The sequence below is a fragment of the Bactrocera oleae genome, chromosome 6, assembly GCF_042242935.1.
Source record: "Bactrocera oleae isolate idBacOlea1 chromosome 6, idBacOlea1, whole genome shotgun sequence".
NCBI classification, from domain to species: domain Eukaryota; kingdom Metazoa; phylum Arthropoda; class Insecta; order Diptera; family Tephritidae; genus Bactrocera; species Bactrocera oleae.
This window is the reverse complement of record NC_091540.1, coordinates 8,034,501-8,049,652: the sequence shown is the minus strand read 5'-3', so window position 1 is coordinate 8,049,652 and position 15,152 is coordinate 8,034,501. Positions and strand designations below refer to the sequence as shown.

At 29.7% G+C, this 15,152-nt stretch overlaps 1 protein-coding gene across 2 annotated transcripts; it reads left to right on the top strand.

Annotated features, from left to right (window-relative positions):
• Nucleotides 1–1,620: 1,620 nt before the first annotated feature.
• Nucleotides 1,621–15,151, top strand: GlcAT-P (Glucuronyltransferase P). Of its 2 annotated transcripts, XM_070111931.1 has the most exons (6): nt 1,621–2,096; nt 3,848–4,492; nt 9,166–9,352; nt 9,770–9,927; nt 10,431–10,721; nt 10,787–15,151. In XM_070111931.1, the coding sequence occupies exons 1-6, from the start codon at nt 1,956–1,958 to the stop codon at nt 10,898–10,900; spliced, it is 1,536 nt and encodes a 511-aa protein (XP_069968032.1). In that variant the 5' UTR covers nt 1,621–1,955; the 3' UTR covers nt 10,901–15,151. The 2 variants fall into 2 exon arrangements, with proteins under 2 accessions (XP_069968032.1, XP_069968033.1); XM_070111932.1 differs by lacking the exon at nt 3,848–4,492 and having other exon boundaries at nt 1,628–2,096.
• The last annotated feature ends 1 nt before the right edge of the window (nt 15,152 follows it).

The window sequence follows — 15,152 nt, the reverse complement described above, 5'->3', positions numbered from 1 at the left end:
TTTGATTTTTAAAGCAAGAAACAAAATTTGCTGCAAATGTATCTTCAAAAATATTTCTTATATACTGCTATAGCCAATATTTGTATTAGTTTTCAATTACCCACAATTCTGCACACTTTTAATAAGTGTAGCGTATAACAAATAAAAAGAAACAGCTTCATAATTGCTCATGTAATTGACGTCCAGACATATATTCATTACTAGATAATAGGTTTTTTATCTCAAGTATGTAGGAAATGTTTCACTGTGCAACTACCATCGCACTATGATAAACAATTAATTTCCACAACACAGTTGATGGCGCATGCTATCAAATAAGTGTAGGTATGTCCATATGTAATGCCTATCAAAGCATTTGTTGATACAAATAAAAAATTTAAATGACAATTTTCAATTTGCTTTATCAGTAAGTAAATAAATGCTAGTGGTCAATTCATAGCTTTTATAATACCATTCAAAATCAGTAGCAGAAGGTGTGAATCCCAAATATCAAAAAATTTTATAAAAATAAAAGAAAACCCAACAAAAATTATCTAATCTATAGATCAAGCTAAAAATTTGGTAAAATGTATGCCGGTTTCCAGCTGGTTTTTACAGTACTAGGCACTCGTGCTTTTATGATTGTTTTTTTTTTTGTTCTTTTTAGTGTCTCATTATGCTGATTAGTGTGGAAATAATCGATTAGCAAGAAGGTGAAATGGAGAAGTTTATTTTTTATAAAGATTCATGAGCAAACATTTTTTAAATATTTTTCAAAAAATTTGTTTGATGTAGAAGAAGTGCTAATACTGAATCAGAATTAAGTTAAAAAATATACTAATATTTATTATTATAAATTAAAAATTAATATTAATAAATAAATTTTAATATATATGTATTTTTATAATAAATAAATATTTTGTGCTTATGCTGAAATTAATAAATTATTTTTTTTCTTTTTTCAGATTTAAAACTGACAGTTTAGCTGTTTAAAGGTACATTTAGTTGCAAAAAACTACAAAAAAAGTTATTTATAAATAAAAATATAAAAAAAAATATATTTATTTATTATTTATTAAACATAACAATTTCTTTTTTTTTATTTTATTTCAAGACACTTAACCTCAAAGTAGTAGTAACCAATGTAAATAAATTGCACAATCATAAAAAGTAATCGACTGATCTTGAAACTAACCAAAATTGTATATAATAAACTTTTTAAATTGAAATTGAAATCGGGTAAAAATTAAAAAATAATTGTCATAACATAATTTAAATATATATCACATAAAATCTTAATTCAAAAGTATTGTTTTGTATTAATAAAAAATAAATTAAAATTAAATTTAAAAATTAAATAAACTCTTAAAGTAAAAAATTACATTATATTATCAAATATTATTATATAACGAGAATTATTATTAACGTGAAACTTACCAAATGCGCAAAAAAAAATTAAAATAAAACAATAATAAAATATGCTAAAAAACACAGAACAACAAACAACTATTTCTATAAAAAAAAATAACATTAATATAGCAACTTTTATTAAAAAATTTACCAAAGCACAAATTCGTTATAAAAAGGCAAAAATATATAAAAATTATTAAAAATTAAAAAAAAAATCATTACCATTTCTAATATACATATAAATAATAATAATAAATTTAATTTAACAACTTTAATAATATAAAAATACTAAAAATATATTTAATATATAATAAAAATAAAATATATAAACATAAAGTGTTGCTTAAAACAACTCAAATAAATTAATATAATATATATATAATAAAAATATTACTAATAACAATAACTAATGAGTTAAATAATTCGTCGACGTACGCGTTGGCAAGTCATTAATGGTTACGAAGGCAACCACAAACACATACACTACACTCCAACTGCATTTGACACACACAAACATAAACAACATCTTACCAAATAACCGCTTAAAATAAAATACGTACATAAAAATGCTCAAAAGCGAGAAAATGCCGTTAGCGAAATCATTAAAAATGTTCCTCACCATATTCGTGGCGACCACCTGCATCTACATGGTGCTGTATCAGTATCATCTGTCGCAAGAGCCAATAGCGCAGCCAAAATATATTAAGGTGAGTGAGAAGCATACATTATTACTAAAACAATTTTATATTTATATTAATATTGTTTAATAAAATTTGTTGCAAAATTACGAGCAATAAATTTATATTTTAGAATTAAATTACATTTTATATACATATTTATTTGTCAACGGCAGAATATAATATAGTTATTTATATTATGTAGGGTAGCTAATAAGGCTTAAAAAAGTGTTCGAGAGTATGCAATTTCAAAAACAAAAACAAAAAAAAAGTTAGTACAGAGTTATTTATTACTTTACACTGAGGTCCAGTAATTCGGTGTCTAGGTTCTGGAACAGTTGCAGAAAAATTTCAGGTCGTTTCGGAGTAATTGCCTTACCGACTCTGAAAACAGCGTTTCGGGAAAAACGCGTTTCAAGTTTAGGGTATCGTTTACGCTAAATTCAAAAATTCTTACATATACGCTCACATCTCTAAAACTATTTACTAAAATAACTAAAAATTTTGGAGAATATTTTCAAGTGTACATATGTACATTCGATATATGTATGTATATGCAAAAAAAATTCTTTCGGAAAGATCACCAGTATTTTCCTATAACAGTTATAATTATAGCTTTAAACTTTCAAAGATATTTTTCAATTATTTTGAATCAAGAAATATATGTATGTACATTTCTCTTGAATATGTCTAAATATTTATATAGACTGATACGATCGAATATATGTTTAGGTAGTTATGTAAGCTTATTAACTTTTTGACCTTTTATACGGACGATGTAAATTTATAGGAAATCGTGTTGAAATTTAGGAAACTCTTGAATCTATGATTAAGAGAATAACGAATAAAGCTGATAAGTTGTGTATATATCGGTATACAAAAATAAATAAGCAAATAGACATTATTTCGAGATATATCTCTCTTTTCCAGAAATTTCAGCTTGAAAACTATTTAAAGGAATTTAGAAAAGAAAAACGTTTTTTAGTTTCACTAAACAGCAAAAAACCAAAGTATAGCTTATCACACAAACATATATTTTAAAATTTAAGTACTAAATATATCGATTGATATGCCAAATTTTTCACAGTAAATTTATATTAAAAATTATTTTAATATTTTTTATTATATTATATTATTTAAAATATTTTACAAATTATCAAATATTATTATGGCTAAGTTAAATATAACTATACCACATGACCAACACACACGTTTAAGAAATATGAAACTAGTAACTAGACACGGGTGTTTAGTTATACTCCATTACAAACTGGTTTTTTTTTTGTGCGCACCGGATGCGAATGATTTTTACACAGTGTTCTGCACCAAATATATATTATATTAGTAGTAAAATCGTTCAATTACTTAGTATAGTGATTTAGCGGGTTACAAATTTGCACCTAGATTTGCTTTATATAAAGTTCAACTATAGAAACAAGGTTAATAAATGTGAATTTCTATTTATTCTAGCATTACTAGCATTGTGAAACATATATTTTTTTACCCAAACAGACGCATTACCTATGTATAACAACCAACTTTTGTACTGTACCGTAATCCTGGTAATACACCGTATCTGTTGTATAATTTCTCTATACCGTTAATAAAAAAGAGAAATTTTTAAAATCATTGCATATCATCATTATCACAGTCATGCTCATATTCTCTCCTTATCGTTATCTCTTCTACTCACACTCTATCTACCTATTCGCTCACATCTACATCACAACACTTACAGTCATTTCTTCCGTTTCAATTTGTTTCGATTTTTTTTATTCCAGAATAAAGATATTTCAGCCGATGCGGATGTCGCTGCTATCGCACGAAAATATAACACATATTTATGGTCACCAATGTCGCTATTTAGTGCGCGACAACCGCAACAACAACAGCAACAACAAGTGCAAACACCAGAAGAACAAACACAACTATCAATCAGCGAGCGGCAATCAAATGCAACAACGAGTGAGTCGGCAACAAAAACATACTCGGAAAAGGAGCGAAAATCAGCAAAGCTAACTGTTAGTGCAGCCGCACAACCGTTATCATCACCATTACAAGCCACAACACAGCATAATATTTCCACATCAAACTCATCTTCATCATTCGCATCAGTCATAACCACATCCACACATACATCCACATTGTCATCAAGCGTAGTGTCAACTCGTTTGTTGAACGCCACCCTCGGCAGCGCGCGTCAGCAGTTTATTGCGCAAAATGTTGCAGCGGTTGACAGTTTGAGAAAGCGCTCTTTGAATAGCACTACAAATTCAGCAACTACAACAACAAGAACAACGACGACAATTCGTACTATACCCACAACGCGTGCAAAGGCAAATGCCACAAATTCAACGTTGGCGAATGCTGGCATTGCGACGCGTCCAGCTGCTGATACAATTGTCAATGCCACAAAATCGCTACCCGTAAATACCGTTTTTTGTTTTTTTTTTATTTGTGTTGACTTGCTTTAACATTCCCTGCTTCGCTTGTAAATTGCCTGCACTCATCACTTATGATTGAGTACTCATTTGTTAATTGGCTTGCCCGCATTTTATTCACCTTATTTGCTTAGAACTTTATATTTAGGTTTTTAGATTTATGCAGCATGTCATGTGGTGGTTTTATATTCCCTTGTAGTTAGTAGCATGATCGTGCCAACGCATTTGCTTGCATAATTTTCGTTTGCATTGATTGTTTTACCATATTTGCTTATTGATTTATGTTCACCCATTCACTTATATTTGGTAATTGGTAGAAAGTTTTAATACTCCAAAAGTATATTTTTTGGTATTTTTTAGTTTATTCGCTTATTAGTGCATGCAATTAATATATATATTTATAGATAAACAAACACATACACATATGACTTTGAAATTCAATTTCAATAGGTTACGTATACGCACTGTTCGTGTATGGTAAAAGACACAAACATTTAATGCTGCGCTATATGTTGTATACAATTTTTTCTGCAAACATATTTTCTAAATATTTAATTTTTATTCATAAAAAACTTAATTTGAATTATTTTTTGTAAGAAAAAGTATTTCATTTTTAAAGAATATATATCAGCCGCCATACAAACTGCCTGATCAAAATCAAGTCTTTGTATGGAAAATTTTTAGATTTAACAAGTTATCTTCACGAAGTTTGAAATAAATGATTGCCGAAAGCTATGCTACAATCTCCGAACATATTGTTTAGATCACAACCCTATAGTATATAGCTGCCGTACAAACTGACTAATAAAATTCAAAGCATTGTATGGAAAAGTGTTTTATATGAAAAAGTATATATCCATTTGACAAAATATCTTTATTAAATTTTACAGTTATTATTGCCCAAAACTACGCTGCATTTTCTGAACATATTGTCAAGATCGCCCTACTATAGCATGCAGGTGGTATGCAATCTGAACGATCAAAATGAAGATAAAGATCTTTTAATAAACTTTTACACTATAAGCAATACACATGTGTAGGCCATTATGGCTTCGGTGCAGCCGCTTAACGTTTTTCTTGTTCTAATATAGATTAGGTTAGATTACACTGGCTGGCTGTCACGCCATAGATAGACCTACAGATACTTTGTAATGCCAGATGTAGGTTTATTATTAATACAAACTAAATTTTATGTCGTGTAGGACGTCAACGCTTTTTATGAAGTTTAATTGTTCTAATATAAGATTTAAAATTTTTAAGTTCAACTATTATTTCATGCGATTTACCAGGTAACTCAAAATTCGCAGAAAAATCATGCAAAAATATTACGCACATAACCAAATTTAGGTCAAGAATAGAATTCTGTTTATGATGCATAGCAAATTCTGTGCAACTCTTCTACAGCATAGGCCACTATAAGCGACTTACTAAAGTATAAAATTGCTGACGAATGTCACTGTCATAATTTACTAAACCTTAACACATAAAGCAACTAATGAAAGCGCAAATTGAAATTGAGAGAAGAAAAGCCGACGCTTTGTATGCATTTGGGGTAACCATAACTACGCAGCTAGTTAGCAGAATAGACAAAAACATTTTGCAGCTGCATTCAAATGCAGCTGAATGTATGCAAATAGAGGTATATGTGTGCGCAGTTACCGATTGCCGACTATGAAATGAACTGTGGCAGGCAGTTAGGCGAAAGAGTAATTTCCAATTTGCATGCGCCTAATTTGAAAATTGCTTGTATGCAATTGCACATGGGGTATATGTGTGTATTTATATGCATATGTATATAATGTGTGTGTATGCTCACATGAGCGCAGCGCTGACAACGAGTTGCATGTGCAATGCACAAATCGTTTATTGAATTAGCATAGCACAAATAATTATAATAATAATAATAATAGTACAAGTAGTAATACTCGCAATTGAGGAAAAAAGTAAATACTATTGAAAATGGCAATGCAATTTGCTGACATGTTCGATTTTCATAGATTTAGCTTTTTTTTGTTCAAATACATTTAACTAATAAAAAGTTTGAACTAACAATGTAGCTTATTACATAATTATCAAAATAACAATAAATGTGATTTACATTTTCAATTCAAACTCAGAATTGGCGTTGTAGTGAACATGAGATGGGCAGCGCCTTTCATTTCTGATGTGTTCCTTGACATTATCATACCAACAGTGGTATATAAATGTTTTTCAAATGCTAATAGATTTATATTTATGGTTTTACTTATTGTAAACTCCGAAAGAAATAATTATCAGACGATAACTATACTAAATAAAGTAATTTTTTGCCAAAGAACTGCTTTCTTTGTACCCTGTACAGGTTATATTAAGTTTGTACGCAATTTTCAGCAACCATAAAGAAATAGCGTCCTTTTCTCCACAAGAAACTGCTCATTTGTTGGAATCGCCTATATTGGACTAATATAGCGTACAGCTGCCATACAAATCGACCAATCCAAATTAAGCTTTTGCATTTAGAACTTTTTTATTCAACAAAGTTATCTTCATGGCATTTGGCATAAATTAAGGTCCCAGGCAATGCTACAACCTCCGAACATATTGTTCAAATTGGTCTACTATATAGCATGTAGCTGCCGTACAAACTGACTGATACAAATCAAGATAAAGATTGTTTTTATACCCTTTTATGCTATGAGCAATGCAAAAGTGAAGTGTGTTATAGCTTCGTTGTAGCCGAAGTTAACGCGTTGCTGGTTTTTCAAATAATATTTTAAATAAATTGTGTATTTTTTTAAATATTTAGTTTTATATTTACGGTTATTTTGTGATAGAGAAAATAAATTTAAGCAAAGAGTTTTATACACATATACTTACTTTTACAATTACTTAATGCTATTGATTGTAGAAACGAAAAAATATTTGCTTATTCTTCATTTACTCACAACTAAGTTTGCCACTATTTGGATGCAGTTTTTCAGCTGATCAAATATTTTTACCATATAGCAAAACACATTTATTTTCACTTCTTTAAGAAATTTTATAACAAACAATTGTGCAAAGTACATTTTTAGACAAGAGCTGAATGTTTTGCTTTCTGTCGGATAGTTGAAAATCGACTGTTTAAAAAAATTCACATATTAAATTTGCATGCCTTCAATAATCTTGAGAGAAACACCACAAGTATGATCCTTAGTTCCAAGTAAACAGTTAGAGTACTAATCTTCAGGAAAAAACAACGCGTTTACGATCTAACAATGAAACCATTATGCTATAAGATTACCGAACCAAATAGATCAAATTTGATCCGGACTGACAAAAAAACCACAACAATTTCACGTATTTTAATACAAATTTTTAATATCGCTTTCAAAATAAGTTTCTGCGCCATACAAATGTGCCATTGCTTAACCCAATTTCCCATACACTTGTTATAAGCCACAGTTAGGATGGCTTTCAGTGCGTTTAATGCTTTCAGCGAATTTTGCGTTTTTCGATTTCGGCTCATTTTGGGAGCGTCATTCGCTAGATTGTTGGACAATTTTGATAAATCCCCTACTCGTTATCAGTAATGATGCATTTGATGTAGGGTCATCATATACGTTATCAAGTAGCTGTCGTTTCTGCCAAAGATTCAGCTCTTTTGGTTGGAGGCTAGCATTGACACGCCTCATACCCAAAACAATAACCAAAATGTATTGAGTTTATCCCTAAGAGATGTTTTGAGATCCTTTGCTATCACTCTGTTGCCAACATTACGATTTTCAAGCGCTGTTTCCTCAATTTTTTCGATGTTATATTGTCATTAACAGAGGTGAATGGACGACTCTCATCAGGCAAGTTTTCGATGACTTCACAACGTTTACGGAATACTTTGCGCCACTCAAATACTGCTATACGTGATAAAGTAGACTACTCAAAAACTTCTGCAACATTTTTAATGTTTCTGTAGACGTGATGCAAACACAAAATTTCAAACAAACTCGTTGTTAACTTTTTTCCATAGTAAATATCGCCAGACAAACCTTGCAAACAAACAGCTGCCAAAAACATACTAATTGAAATATGAAGTTCAAACTTCACACAACCAATTAATAAACAATTTTTTTTATATTTTTTTATCGATTCGGTTTGCGCGCGCAGTTTGAATGGACCACCTTTCATCTTGATTTATTGACGTCAAACGTTCTGCCCTTATGAAATTATTTGTTCAAGTGTGTGCTCAGCCTAGTTTGTAGGCATCAATCAGCTGTTCAATCATACAAAGCTAAAAAATATTATTGGTAGACTGTATTTCTTGTTTATAATTGCGATTTTATTTGATTTAATATCTAATATAATATTATAAATAGCGTTTCCTTTTGTATTATAAATGTACTTCATTTTAAAGGAACTTTCTTTATTTGCGGCCTTTGCTTACTTAGCTGCTCAACTAATTTGCATAAAATTCAATCAAAATTCGCGCACAACTTACACAACTGACTAACGTGCCAATCTGCTAACCAGCCTAACAGCTTATTAGCAGCTCAGTATATTTATATATGTATCCACAACTACACAAACAATTTACTGGCATATCTTAAAATATCTGTATGAGTACTTTTCAATGAATATTAAATATGACAAAGTGCTTAAACAACTTTTTATTTGACTTTTTTCGCATTTTTACGTTTTAACAGCCACCACTGTACATTATTACACCGACATACCGGCGCGCCGAGCAATTGGCGGAATTGACACGACTCGGCTACACACTCAAGCATGTGGTGAATTTGCTGTGGCTCGTGATTGAGGATGCGAATCAAACATCGCCGCTGGTGATGCACACACTTAATCGCATTGGTGTGCCTTATGAGTACTTTTTGGGTGAGTCTTATAATATACTATGGTATATAAATATATGCTAACTGTTGCAATGTGCGCTCTTTGTGTGCGCAATAAATATATATGCTTGTGCTGCTTTGTAGTTTTTTTCTTCAATGCTTATTATTCCCTTTCTTCTGATTGCACTTGAATTGCTTGCCGCAATATTATCACGGTCACAAGGCCAAATGGCTGTGCGCTGTGTCAACGCTGCTGCTATTGTGCTAAACGCCCTGCTAGTGGCATAATTTCAGTATCTCCATTAGGAATTCCTTTCATCATTAGCCTTTGTTGCTTTTATTCTCTCTTACTCAACGGACTTAACGTTTATTGCTCACAATTTGATTACTCACAATTTTATTGCTTTTAACAATTTCTTTTAATATCTTTTGACAAAGTATTTTCTTTTACTTAACGCAGCGCCCATGCCGGAGGAGTATAAAAATACGAAAAAGGCTAAACCACGTGGCGTTTCGAATCGAAATCGTGGTCTGGAGTATATACGCGCTAATGCGACTAGTGGCGTCTTCTACTTCGCGGATGATGACAACACCTATGACATCTCTATTTTTGAGCAGGTACGTGGTGAAAGGATACACTTGAAAATATTGATTTTTTCTGGTTTAGAAAAGTATTTACTGTTGGAATTTTCATTGATAAACTGCAAAATAGTGGCTTATTATATTTTTAGTACAATGAGTCTATATTTTTTTCTTAATTATTACATATTTTTTATTCTAGTATCAACACCAGCTTTATATGGCTGTCTAGGCAACTCAATTCAACTCTATTAAATCTAGCAATAATCATATTATATGAAATTAATTATACTTAATACAATAGAGTTCATTGTTTGATATCTAAAGGCAAGCTTGGCTACATTTTGGCGCTCAGTGTAATGTTGCATAGTTTTAGGCGCATATAATTTTTAAAATTTATTTCATTTGAAAATAAATTTTTTCATCTCTGCATATTCAATAAAATTAAAAATGCAACTATTATTGTAGCAGAACAACTTTGCTGACCCTAGCTTTCCTGATCACTATACTTATCACAAAATGTATCATCAATTCTCCCACAGATGCGCTACACTCAAAAGGTTTCAATGTGGCCCGTCGGCTTGGTTACGAAATTTGGCGTGAGTACGCCCATCATACGTGGTGGCAAGATAACAGGTTTCTATGATGGTTGGATAGGCGGGCGTAAATTCCCCGTCGATATGGCCGGCTTTGCGGTGAGCGTGAAATTTTTGCATGAACGACCCAATGCAAAAATGCCCTTCAAAGCGGGCTATGAAGAGGATGGCTTCCTGAAGAGTTTAGCGCCACTTAATCTCACGGAAATCGAGCTGTTGGCTTCCAATTGCACAGAGGTAATACACATACACACACGAATTCTCATATGGTTTTATAAAATAAAATTTTAATTATTTTGTAGATCTTAACGTGGCACACGCAAACGAAGAAGAACTCAAATGCTGCGCCCTTAAATATGACATTACATGGTGATACGAATTTAGTGACGTTAAATACATTTTTAGTGCGTACGTAAAATGTATGGAATATACAAATTTAGGTTCATTTGGCAACACTAAAATGGCGCGCAAAAATGTGCTGTGGTAGAAATCCTTAACCAAAGCTTAATTAAACAGCTGCAAGCACTAAAAACGTTTACTGATTTTTTTCAAAGAACTCGGCGCAAAACCATTTTAGTTTTGAAAATGGAATTTCGACTGTGTCGCGATTTATCGCCTATATACCTATATGAATACGTTTAAGTTTTATTTATAAAGTGTGATTTTAATAAGAAAAGAGTGAGCATAAAAGGCATACAATTTGTATAAAAATTAGTTAGGCGCTTACAATTTGTACAGTTATTTTTCACAAAATACTATTTTTACCAAAGCATATTAAGTCACAAATTACAAATAAGTTGGTTCATAAGCAAAATAATCTGTACTATGTATACATGTATGTAGCTGTAAGTATATCAGTGGAATGTCATATTCATAAGAGTTTTATTTTATAACGATTTTTTTAGGTATAGCTACTATAATTTATATATAGTTAAATATTTTAAGTGATAAATCTGCTGTGTCGCCTAATTTATAAATTACTACTTTAAAACTTTAGTTTTAGTTACCTTGGAGTGTTGTCACATATATTTGATTTACGTTTAGTTTTTTAAGATACTATGAGCTCAAATTTTAAAATTTTTAAAATTAAAAAAAAAAAATAACGTCTAATTTTTGAAGCTTTAAGCCTACTTAAAACAAAAAAACCACTTGTAAAGTATATTGCTTCGTAAATAAGATTTTTATTTTAGTCTAAAAAACTGTTGTTGTTCTATAGAAAATATGTATAGCTTCCAAGAAAAATAAAACAAAAATGATGGAAATAAAATTATAATTATATTTATACCAAATTTTATAAAATTTATTTATAATTATTATTATATTTTACAAATTTTTTTCTTTTTCAAATTAAGGCAATTGAAAACAAAAATATTACAATATCAGTAAATTCGAGTGCCAATGCGTCAGTAGAGATTAATTTTCATAAGAGGAGTTCAATTTTTTTTTTTTTTGAAGAATAGAAATTTAAATTGCAAAAGTCACATATTTAATTTATATTATCACAATAATTGATTACAATATTTCAATTCACTAAAATGCATGCGTAGAGCTTACAAGTATATTTTTGTGGATGTCAAATAATTACTTCATCTAAAAAAATGTTTTAATAATTTGCTTTCTAGTCTTGGAAAACCATTAAAATTTTTTAAAACAACAAGAATTCTGACTGCCACAAATAAAACTTTGAAACACAGAACTATCCACTTTCGTAAGAATTTGAGTAATACCTATTATTAATAATAATATTGACATATAAATACCACCAAAAATCCTTGCTGCGATAAAAATTGTTTGGATATTCAACGAGCAGTTTTAAAGTGAAACCACAGCTCAAAGCCAAAGTATGACGGCCACATTATAATAAATGTGATTAAAAAAGCATTTGGGAGTAAGCCCAAATACTTCATATCCCTTAAAAGCAGTGGTATATTTTCAATATTATATCAATTTCTTAAAGCTAAGGGTTATGCAATCCTAAGCCACCTTTTCAGTTACAAAGTTGTGCTCAATGTTTGAAGCAGAATCCATACCTATTGTAGTCCGCAAGCTCATCTGTTAGCTGGATGCAAATGGCATCACATATAAAGTATATTTCTTGATTACAAGCGGAAATAAGGGAAAAAAAGCTAAACAAAGTGTAGGAAAAGACGTCCACATAAATTCGAAACAAGAGTGGTTTTATTAAAACTAAAAAAAAAAATGTATATTTATAAAAGGAATTCTTATTAGAAATAAAGACGTAAATAATAAAAATATGATTTCCGAATTTTATGTAACTCACTAAACTACGCAGAAAACAAATTTAAATACAAAACTACAAACGAATAAAGGTAAAAAACCTGCTAAGCGCGTAAATGTGTGCTTCTAAACCAATAGATAGATTTATAGAAACAGGTATTGTATCTAGTCTAAACAACTTTTGTAGAAGCATATACGCGAAAGTATACTTTTTATAAAATATACTGCAATAAGGCGATGTATATATATTTACTATTTGATAACAATAAAATAAAATCGATGCACATTTTTGGTCACTCACAAAATGCCACAAAATAGATTCTCCAGCATACGGTAGTTAAAAAAAACTTCATATGCGCCTATAAGCAGGCTATATATTTACTACGTTTAAACAAATACAGAAGCAAAGAAATATAAAACAACAGCCTGAAGTCTGTTATGTGTTTATGTTTTCATTTGACATTTTTCAGTACTAAAGCACAAAGATAAGTCAATGCGCAGACAGACCACATGTTTACTATTTTCAAAAAAAATTCGCAAGCAAAGAAATACCAAAATGCCTAAAAATTTCAGTTGAGTACTGTAGCACAACGTTAAGTCGGTACACGTCTAAAAGCAGTCAACATGTTTACTGTTTTCGAAAGAAATTCATAAGCAAGGGAATACCAAAATACCTAAAAGTATACTAAGTTTTCATGATTTCATTAATTTCATATAGCGTAGTACTAAAGCATACATACATAGTTAAGTGGATACGCCTAAAAGCAGAATATATGTTAACTATTTTCATAAAATTTCCCAGTACTAAAGTACAAAGTTAAGTCGATGCGCTAAAAGCAGGCTGTATATTGCTTTCAAGTTGCATTCCTTGATTTTAAATACGAAATTGTCGTTGCGCCGCAAAAGAAGTCAGCCTCTAAATATGTTACATTTAACATAAATGAGCGTAGAACGCAATTTTTCGACGCCACAGTGCAGAAGATATTGAGTGCAAGAGCTATTAAAGATTCATAAAAAAGTTTCTATACTATCTAAGCTATTTTCGCCAAAAAATAATTCTATTTGCACTTACTTTGCTTATCTTTGATAAAAAAAAAGAAATTTTTCTCAACTCAACAATTGCACGATTTTTACAATATTTAGCAACATTAGTGAGAATATAAAATTTTTAATTCAAAAGAAATATGACATAAAATAAGGTAGCGAATTGACTTTGCTCCATTTCTATTACAGTTTTTGTAGCTAAATCCGATTTTTAAATTTTCCAACAGATAATGCTTATACAACATACAGTACGTGGTACTTACGAAAACAATCATAATGTAGTTAAAATAAGCGATTTACAAATACATAGTGTTTCAATATTATAATAGACACTAAATATAAACATAGATAAAAAATATGTAAAATAATAGCCATAAAAAGACTTTCCAAAATTTCAAAGATGAATTAGAAATTATTTTGCATTTGCCATAGTAAATACTATAATTTATACTTAATTATTAAAAAAATAAGAATTTCGAAACTATTTCCAATTTAAAACCCAAAATTTTCTCAAACATTGTTAAAGAAAATTGAAACTGTTGCTAAGCATTTTAATTTCCAAAAACTTTATTATTTTAATTCACAATTTTTAAACAATTTTAATATTTTTAAACAATTTTTAAATCATTTTGAAAAATTTTCAAAATTTCTGTTTTACAAAATTTTGCTAAAATAAGTTTGCGATAGGTCGCACAGTCTTTAGAAATACTTTTACTCAAAACTTAGCAAGCGAATTTTTTTTGCCTTTACAAAAGTATTTTCATAAATAAAAATATATATAAATAGTGTCAGACACACTTTTTTTACTCTAAAGTTAATTTTTAATAACAAAAGAATTTATAATTTTAATTTCTTCCCTAACCTTTTTAATACTATTACTACTTACTTATAATATTGATACGAAAATAAAATAAAACTACAAATTATATAACTATACGAGCTCTTAAAATGACCTTCAACATTTTTTAAATATTTATTAGTAGATATTTCAAATTTCATATACCAAACACAGAAATGACTAACATTTAATATGATATGACTATATATATGTACATATACATGAAAATAAATCCACTACACATTTAGCTAGACTTTCGAAAATTTGTTGTATAAAAGAAGTTAAATATACATCAATAAGTATTATAGCATTATATAACTCTAGCACTGAGCGCAGCCCGGTATACCGATACAGCATTAACATATAAAATGCAAGAAATGAAAAATATTGTGAAAATGTTTAAAAAGATATGTAATTAAAAAGTTTTTGTAAATATATACTATACTACTTACAACACACAATGCAGATATGCAAAGAAAAATATAAGAACCGAAAGTTTTGAATAAAATGAAAGATAATACAATATAATAATATTAAACACAAACAAT